The sequence below is a fragment of the Geospiza fortis genome, unplaced genomic scaffold (assembly GCF_000277835.1).
Source record: "Geospiza fortis unplaced genomic scaffold, GeoFor_1.0 scaffold327, whole genome shotgun sequence".
In the NCBI taxonomy this organism is placed as follows: domain Eukaryota; kingdom Metazoa; phylum Chordata; class Aves; order Passeriformes; family Thraupidae; genus Geospiza; species Geospiza fortis.
In genome coordinates, this window is record NW_005054410.1 from 876,473 (window position 1) to 886,559 (window position 10,087).

Consider the following 10,087-nt stretch of genomic DNA (forward strand, 5'->3'; position numbering starts at 1 on the left):
AAATCAGACTTGAGTGAGATATTCTAAGGTTACCTTACGAGACTACTTCAAAGAGTAATCAGAATAATGCTTTGAGTGTTTATAGTGTTTAGGACAAGAAGTAACACCTTTAGGTGGCAAGGCTCAAACATGACTGATTGTCTAAGGATTGAGAGGGCTCTGAGTCACTGAAATAGATTGTCTTGGGCTATTAAGAAAGTCTCTGCAAAAAAAAAAAAAAGTCTGAAAAACAGCCTTTTGTAAAACTGTTAGTGGACCAGATGAGTGAACAGAACTTACTGAGATCCTTTCTGAACCTATTTTTTAAACACTAGGTCTAGAGTAGAGGTCTGATATGGAAACTTTAAATACCAAGAAGAAAATGTGCGCAGTTATAAAAATAATAACATTCAAACAGCAAGAACTGGAGGCATCAACTCCTTTATTTCAGTAAATACTAAAACTTTTTTATTTTAAATGAGCTTCAGCCATAATTCATCTCCCACCAGAAAGAGTCTTTTGATTTGTTGAGAGAGCTAGAATCCTCTTGAAAAAATAGACAAGATTTGAACCTTAGCCAGAGATAAGAATCTAATTGTCAGATGGTGAATAAATGGAGAGGCAGTATCCAAAAAGTTTTTAAAATATATGATTATCTTAAGTTAGTTTGCTAAAGCTAATTGTATTTTAAATATTTTTCAATCTATGTGGGCCTTTCTAGATCTTAAGAAAGTGCATTCTTGAGACATTGGGAGGTGTTGGACGCTTCAGAAGATGATGTAATCCATATACTTAGCAAAAGAATTAGTATCAGTGAGTAGGGATTTTTAGTAGACAAATTTTAGCTGTTAGCACTAAATTTTATTCCCATCAACAATGAATTATTCTTACTGTCTCTATGTCATCATGAAGTTCATTATGGCACAAAGAGCATTTTATAGATTACACCTACAATTTGTGGAGAAGTAAATGCAATATTAAGCTATGTTGCATTTCTCTCTATAGTGTGGCAGTTTTGACTCTTCATTCCTTGATAGAGAAATGGTGTCTCTTTACAGAATGTAAAATAAAATGGAAGAAGATCTGAAAATGCCCTGAAGTGGCTTTATGAAGCATTTTTTATGCTTCCAAAAAAAGAGAAATTAAATTAACTTCCTAATCTATATCAGATAAAGAGGGGTTGCAAGTACCAGTGTTTTTCCTGGAAAAATTAGGCTTATAAAATTCTGCTGTGGTGCGTGTTCAGCATTATTACTATTTTTATTATTATTATTATTTTAAATGAGCTTATTGTGTAAACTGAAGAGAACCAAAGGGGCATTTTGACTCCTTAAATGAGGATGCCTGTGGAGAAAGGAAACTTAATTACCTGAGAATAACTGGAATTCCTTCAGATGTTTTATCCATAGTGATTCTGTTCCCTAATTTTCATTCCTTGCTGGAATGAAGCTGTACCTGTATTACTTATATTAGTAAGGAACCTGAACAATGAGGCATCCTTTATCTCCTTGTTTTGGTGAGGGTAAAAACGTCCATGAGACATGGATGGGTGGATCCTGTTGTCTGGATGCTGACGGGCCTGATGTGGATAAGCATCTGAACAAATTAACTGTAATGTAAAAAGCTTTTTAATACATAAAATTTTTTTCATGCTTTTGATAAATTGTAGTTTACACAAGTTAAAAATATTTCCTTTAAGTTTTTTTTTTTCATGGGTGTAGAAAAGGAAGTCATCACTTTGAAACAGCAGCAGAATAAACAGTAACTTGATTCTGTTTTCTGGAATGTTGCTATAGGCCAGCCTACATCGCGTGTAAAATTTTTGGCAAGCAGCCATCTGCTGCAGTAATAGCAAGATATTGGATTAGATTGCACATTCCTGATGTGCTCCCATTATTTTAATGGGTTTAATGTATTTGGGATGTTACTTATTCGGAAGAATGTAACAAATGTAGCATCTCCTGAAGCCTGGCAGTCTTCCTAAGGAATAACCACTCTGAATGTGGGTCCTGCCTAACTCCAATGACATGGACAGAGCTGACAGCCTTCAAAAATGCCTGAAAGGATAATCTAGAATAGGGAGAATCTGCTGATGCCCAATTTACATTGTTGTGAAAGGACAGAAGAAGGCAGAAGATTTCCAAGAGCCGTAGTTTAATTTGATCTTGATTAGCCAGAGAGTTTGAATTATCAGGCCCAGTTCCAGAAAACCACCTGGGACAATTTGTTGGTATGAAAACACATACCAGCCTTCTGTGTGCACCTTCACAGAGCAATTTATACTGGGAATACTGAGTTCTTTTCAAACTCTTACTGATCCTCTGATCTTGGCCATGTTCATCAGTCCATCTCTCTCAACCAAAGACAAATTCTGACATCTGGAATCTTCCCCATTATGATTTCTTCCCCCCTTGTTTATCCTGAATCTTTATCTTTTCATATCTAGTGCATTATTATGAAATTTGCACAATCTAATTTTCACTCATTTTTCAAAGGGATTTTGCTGTTTTTTACTGTGTTTTTCTCTGCACTTGCTACTTTTCTCATGAACTTGCTGTCTTCATGACAACATAATCTGCCTCATCTACTCTCTAGTGCTTGCACAAACTCTTAAGCTCAATTCAGGCTAAACACATCCTGGATACATATAAAAATATATCTCAGTAAGTTTTTCCTATTTGCTTTCAGAGAAGCAGTAATGTTCCTTGAACTTTTATGAAATCTTCCTTTGTATAGTTAATTTCTGAATGAATGAATGAATTAATGAACCTTCCTGCATTTATTAGGCTCATACTAAGGATATGTTCATCCATACCACTGAAACTGCGGGAAGTTCAGGAAATTCAGTGCTAAGGAGTGAGATTTTTCTTCAGCATTTTTTCATTTTTGTACTGTTCCCCTTTCAGTCTCTGGGGATGCTGACATGGCCTAAAACAACCCAAAAACTTAAATGTGACAACAGAGATTTAGAAAGGAGGATTTCAGACACGATGGTAGATCTGACTGCAGCTCTTGCAGCAGTGTTGTGAAGATACACTGGTTAATATATCAACCTTTAATCCCAAAACAATGTTAAATAGCAGCCAGCTGCTATCTGTCCTAGATATTTCAGCTGGAATTATCTGAACATCTCACCATGAAATTCTGAACATCTGGCTGGCTACTGTAATCAATGTTGATACAGTGGAGGAATTCTGGAGGGCTAGAAAAAACTACTATTATGTCAATATCTCAAATTATTAAATTGGATCATTAGGATAATTCTAAGTCAGAGGGAAAATAATTAAAAAGTTGATAGAGAATGAAACATGTAAATATGACTAATACTGATACAGATTTAGAGAAAAGACAGTTTGTCAAATGTATTCGATTGCTTAAATGAGACCATAAGTTGGCAGATAATGGTAAAAGTTTGGATTGATATTCTGAGGCTTTTATAAGGCATTTTGATTTAGAAACCAGAATGACATATAATCAATATGGTTCTCATTAAATGGATTAAAGACTACCCAGGAGTTAGATCTCAAAATACCTCAGCAAAAGGGAATTATAACTGGTCAGCTGCATTTTGAGCACGGGTCCCTGCAAGAACTGGTTCTTGATGGTTTTTAATCCTCCCCCTCACTTCAATTAGCATTATTTGAGCCATGTTGTAACCCAAGGATGGCCTGCAGTTCTTGCCACTCAGAGAGCAGGACTAGGTACTAAACAAACTCTCTCTATCTGATCTGAGAGCACAGGGTTGGGAACAGGAGGAATTGCCATGAGTCCAAAACTCCTCAGGGCTGCTTCATGCTGAAGGCACCTAAATTCAGTGCATTCCACAATTTCTCCTCAGGCATTCCACAAGCACACAACATCTGCTTGGTATCCAGAAAAACCTTGATCATGACTCCTAACCCCACTGCTTGCCAATGCCTTAGGAGTGGTGTATTCAGTTTTCATGGTGTGCCCAATGCACAGCAATCAGGTTTGCCTCCTCCCTCTCTTTTTTGAGTTTTAAATCTTCTCTACAAAAGGCACTTTTTCAGGAAGTGGAGTAGCCTGCCCAGCCTCTTCAGAGAAACAGGAACTTGTGTTAGAGCTGCTCCCTGTGGGTAAAATAATCTGGACCTGCTGCACCTGAAGCCCACAGGCTGTTATGTGAGTGGACTGGCATTAGCTCTCTTTGCTTTTTCTCTTTTGCTCTTTCAAAAGAAAGGAAGTATTTCTCCTGAGCATAAGCTGCAAACATCACGTCAGCAGACAAACACCAATTCCTGCCTTTCAGCTTTCCTGCAGCTCCAAGTTGCAGCACTATCAGTGTAAAAAGCCAGGTCAAACACTCAGCCCTGGCCTTCAATAGCTGCTTGCTTGTTTTGCTCTGAACCCTGTCCTGAGGCCCTCTCTGCCCACACAGAGGAGACTAAATTCTGTGTTTGGAGTTCCAGCTGCTCCTGCAAGGTCTGCAGACACAAATCTTTATCTACCAATAACCAAAAAGCAAGAGCTGGCAAGAATAATGAAGCTGGCAGATGTCAAGTGTAGCCCTTAAACATAAAATTTGTGCTTAAAATTTATTTAAAATCTGTTTTTCCCCATGCTATTGCACTTGCCCTCCCCAAAAAGCCTCTCTTTTGGTCAGAAGGGTGAACAGTTTATTTTCTTTACTCATAGTATAGTTGCATGTGACTCTGGTAACACAAATACTGGCTTTTTCAGACTATTTAAGCAGAGATTAATCATTACATAGTACTTTGTATTGGGAGGACAGGGGTCTGGAAATGCAATATACTGGAGGAAAAAAAGCCCTGTGATTGTCAGGAGTATGGCAATAACTGAACACTGTGTGTACGATGCTAAGTGACAAGCAAGCCATAAAAGGTCCTAAAAGTGAATTCATGGCTATCTGATTCACTAGAAAATTATGACCAACTGGGAAGATAGGGCAAGGAAAAAGAAGGATAAAATGTTTTAAAAGACAATCTGTTTTTCAAGGCTGGAAAATATATTTTATTCTTGGTTACAGATATTTAAATAGAGACCTTTTAAAATCCCTTTAGCCATGAAAATTTAATGGATAATTATAAAGAATGGCTTAGCTGGAATAATGTAAATGATATTTCCATGGATTAATTCAAGCATAAACATTTTGAACCATGTTCCTCATGCTTAGGAAAATACCCTCTCAAAGTAAAATGGCTTGGTAAGTAATTAAATATTTAAAATCTGTATCAGAAGTTAGAGTCAACACAGTCTTTTGGAGTGAAAACATCAGGATGTGTTCCACACCTTTGGTTCTGGTTTTTTTTTTTTTCTGTGAAAACCAAGTTAAAAAAAAAACATCAGTCCTTTAAATTGTTGTTATTCTGGCTTGAACACGTTTAGAAATAGACAAAGCAGATCCTGAGCAGCATTTTGGAGCACTGTGCTGCACCTGCCCAGCCCAGCCCTGCCCTTCACCGCCTTTGGGCGCACACCAGGTACGGCTGTGGCTGCAGGGTCATCCCCAGCCTGGGCTTCAGCTCTGGGATCACTCCATGAGGGAAATGCAGGTGAAATCGCTGTAGCAATGACGTGAAAAAAATAAACATTTCCATTCGAGCCAGCTGTTCTCCGAGGCAATGTCTTCTTCCTGAATTGAAGAAAAGGTTTTAAAAAGGTTTGAGATACCTTCAGTCACATTTTCACTCTTACAGAATAGAAATGGTCGTTTCTGTGTTCTAGGAGTGCTGTGTGAACCTGGTGGCAGTATTTTGTAAGAAGGATAGGTGATACTTACACTAAGAAACTGATTTTGGAGAATTTGTTGCTCACAAATGCCATTGAAACCAATGCTGTCAGATTGATTTAGATACACTTGTTACTTACTGTCTTCTGGTCTTGAAGTGCCAGTCTAGGTGGAAATGCTTTAAAAAATGGCATTGTGAATTTTAGATTTTCCCCCCTACTATTTTCTTAATTATATCTACTGCCAGTCATTATTAACTGGCAATGATTAGAACTTTTTAAGGAGGATTTTTATTAGTTTATATATAAAGCTGAGCTCATCTATATAAAAGATGTTATGCTAAAATTTGTTATCTCCAGTGCGCATTATATTGAATATCTTTGGATTGAATTATATTTGATATCTTTAAATCAGAACTGAAGATATCATTCTGTCTATTTATTGCCACCCCTTACACTTCACACATCCCTGGATTTGTGAAAATGAACAGAGTAAGGAATTGCTCTTACCTAGGGAAAAAGGAATAAATGCATCTTTCTTGACAAACTGCCCATTACTGTCCAAAAACCTCTCAGGAAAAAACACCTCTGGATTGCTCCAGTATTTTTCATCAAAGTGAACAGAGTAGAGGTTGGTAATGACTGTGGTGCCTCCAGGAATGGTGTACCCACGCACAACAGTGTCTTTGGAAGTTGCATGGAAAATCCCCAGTGGGACTATGTTACAGAACCTCAGCACCTCGTGCAGAACAGCCTCAGTGTAGGGCATCTTGCACTTCTCTTCCAACGTGGGCATTTTGTTTGGGCCAATGACAACATCAATTTCTTTCTGAACTTGCCCTGTTAGGAATAAAAGCTGAGGTTTATTATGTAATAGCTTTTACATTTCAATTTAAGCTAAAGTATTTGTGTACATACATACATTTTTAAAATATACTGAAACATTATATACCTTTATACAAAAAACAGCTTACAAGCTTTTAAATTTAGACTCTATATACCTATCCATGGTTAGTGCTATTATCCCCATTCTGAAACAATGGTGAAATTGGTATTAGAGTTATATTTTTTGGTCAAGGTATCAGCAGTGACTTTCCAAGTTATCTGGGCCTCTCTTCCTCCAAATCCTGGAAGCTCCAGCTGTACCAAGCACTGCTAAGGTTTGGCAGGAAAAGTGAAGTGGAGGCAGTGAAACCAGAAATGTGACTCTTCACTTCTGGAATCCAAATTTCTCCTCACAAAGTCTGGGCTAACACCCAGACATCTATTGCTGTTTTACTTCACAATGACTGTAACACATCTTTTTATTTTTAAATGCCATTTCTGTTCTTCCAAAAGTGTAAGTATTCCTGTCTATCATATGTAAATCTGTTGCGAACTGGAGAACTTAAGATAAAAAGAATTGTACCTCAATTGTTACCACAATCTGATTTACATTTTTGCTGACACCTGCACATTTTTAATTTAGTTTATTACTTTCATATTTAATTACATTTTCTTATTATTTATTAACTACATAGATTAGTATATCTGCCAACAACAGATCATGCATCACAATGCTAAACTTAAATATATTAGAAATACTTAAAAGTATTAAAGCTTCATAAAAGCGTATTCACAAAATAGTATGTTAAAGTTTTATCATTACATTTGACTTTTGATATCCTCTTTGTCTGCAATTAAAACAAGCTTTCTACCTCTGTCCATAATATATTTAGTAAATGACAGAATAGGATAATATGCAAAGCTTTTTTTCGGTGATGATTATGGATCAATGCACCGCTTTGAAAAAGCATTTTAAATTTGCAACAGGAAAGTGAATCAGTTCCTCAAAATGTCAAAATTCTTACCTTGAATGTTTGGATAAAGAGCCATAAATAACACTGCCCATCTTAAAACATTTGTTGTGGTTTCTGTCCCAGCTATGATGAGTTCTCCAACGGAGAAAATTAAATTTTCTCTTGAATATGTAGATTCTGGGTCGTTTCCATTGCAATCCATCTCATCTAAATATGCATCTACGAAATGTCGAGGTGACTGAGGCTTCCTATTTTCAGAGACACGTTCAATAAGCTCATGAAGAAACTCATAGACTTCAGCTGCATTTTTGAACAGCTGCTGGTGTTTCCCAAATGGCAAGATACCAATCCAAGGAAAAGCATTATATAAAAATACAGAAGCACTAGCAGCTAATTCAATGTTTTCACTAAAAATCTCAATCATGTGCTGAAATTCAGTATCTTCGTATGTGAAACGTTCTCCAAAAATAATCAAATTAGTAATGTTTGAAACAGCATTTGTTATCAAGTGCTTAAGGTCAAAGGGTCTGCCTTTGTATGTATCAATGGCCTCAAGAAAAAACAGAGATTCTTCTGAAATTTTGTGTTCAAAGGACTTTTGACCATATCCAAAAACTCGAAAGGTATTTACAGCTAATTTGCGGTGCTCTGTCCATCCTCTGCCATATTTACTGTTCAGTAAGCCTGAAAAAATATTTTGACACAGTGTTTTATGCAATGCTTTATTTTTCTTCCCCCATAAGATAATAAAATTATTCAACAAGACAAAAAATGAGACAAAACATTTTGGATGTCCTGCTATGGAACGTAGTCCATGAGTGACAATAATATCTTTAAAGAAGCATCAAGTATTTTATGAAAGGACATCAAGTAGAGAAAATGGCTAAAGGAGATGCTTCATGTCATCTATGGGACAAAAATGATATTTTTATACAAAAGACGTTAGCACTCACCTCCCATGTTTGTCAGCTTCTTGAACAAGGGAAGAGATGGCCTGTCTGCAAAAATTTCACTTTGATGGACAAGGCATTCCTTCACTGCATCGTAGCCATTCAGCACAACGGCAGATATACCCCCGAGGTCAAGGCTGAAGATCTTTGGGGAGGACAAAAAAGGGATAAAAAGTGTCAAATGCTATTAACAACGCAATCTGGAACAAGGAATGAAAAAGTGAAACAACTTTAAACATCAGTGTGAAATGCAGAGTTGAATAACCTTCAGCAGAGCACACGGGTGGCCAGAGGTGGGACAGCAGTGGCATTGCACAGGAGAGTCTATGGTAAGCTCATTTGGTTTGTTAAAAGATGAAATCAATTAGCCCACACTACATTCTGTGCTTTGCTGTGCACCTAAATGAACTAGCCCTCCAAATTAAGGACTGGGGACAACTTCATGTAGTCCCTAGAGAGGAGGGAGAGCCAAGGTGACAGCCAACAACTGAGAGCAGAGCCCAGCTAGGCCCAGCTTCCTTTTCCGCAAGTGGTTAGCACAAGGTGCTTTGGAGAAAGGTACAATACAGCCTGCAGAAGGCACATACAGAATGAAAAAAATTTAAATCTGAATCTATATCTTAAAAATTAAAACTAAGCCTAAATTAAGATTGAATCCTTAGATTCCCTTTCCATACATTCTCTCAGCGTTAGAAATCCATATTTTTGCCATCAAAAATCTTTAGATTTTTCTTCATGTCAAAGCTGGTGACCTCCACAATATGAAATTGTGTTAGCCTAATTATACATTCTGTGACAACTGGGTTGTCACCCAAAGGGGTGTCAGGCACTGGAACAGGCTGCCTGGAGAAGTGGTGGAGTCGTCACCCCTGGAGGCATTTAAAGCCTGTGCAGGTGTGGCATTTGGGGACATGTTTCAGTGGCAGACTTGGCAATGCTGGGTTAACAGCTGGACTCAATGATCTTAATGGCCTTTTCCAACCTAAATGATTCTATGAGTCTATTTTATTTTAGAACACTTGGTATTTTCACTGTTATAATGGCTCTTCTTTTTTATGTGTCAAGAAGACACTCCTGGTATATTTCTGCAAACCATCTGTGAGTTTTGCATACTTTGGTCTAATTTATTGATCTTTATTCCTGTATCATATATGATTTTTTTTTAAACCCTTTGATTGTATTTTTCCAGAGTCCCCCAAATCCTAATATGCTGTTTCCCTCAAATTCTGCAGGATTCTTTCTGAGAGCAGATGACTGAAACTCTATCCAGCTTTCCAGGCAAGTAGAAAGCGTGCTTTATTCGACAACACATTTTCCTTCCTACTTCATTCTCCTTGTCCCAGTACTTTGCTTGAAGAACATTTACTTTTTTTTTTTTTTAATTACCAAAATACATGTTAGATCTAGTTGAGAATTAACTTTTACGAAGCTCGTAAGAGATTGGCCGCTTACAGCTGGATGATGGAAAGAAACGCCCGATATAGAAGAAAGTTAAAAAGTGGGGGAAAAAAAAGAAAAAGGGAAAAGAAAAAGATTGGCTTTTAAGTAGTTAGGCTGAAGTGCTGTGAGTATCGCAAATATCGCGCTGAAGGTACTTTTAGGTGCGGTTCTGCCGGAGCCCTGCGCTCCCGCTCCCGGCGGGGCGCTCCG

At 37.4% G+C, this 10,087-nt stretch overlaps 1 protein-coding gene across 1 annotated transcript; it reads right to left on the reverse strand.

Annotated features, from left to right (window-relative positions):
- Positions 1 to 4,947: 4,947 nt before the first annotated feature.
- On the reverse strand, positions 4,948 to 8,585 carry LOC102036046 (vitamin D 25-hydroxylase). The gene is made up of 4 exons (XM_031061336.1): positions 8,441 to 8,585; positions 7,539 to 8,171; positions 6,199 to 6,528; positions 4,948 to 5,593 (listed from the first exon to the last, which is right to left on the reverse strand). Exons 1-4 carry the CDS (start codon positions 8,445 to 8,447, stop codon positions 5,418 to 5,420), a joined length of 1,146 nt encoding a protein of 381 aa, XP_030917196.1. The 5' UTR covers positions 8,448 to 8,585; the 3' UTR covers positions 4,948 to 5,417.
- Positions 8,586 to 10,087: the final 1,502 nt, after the last annotated feature.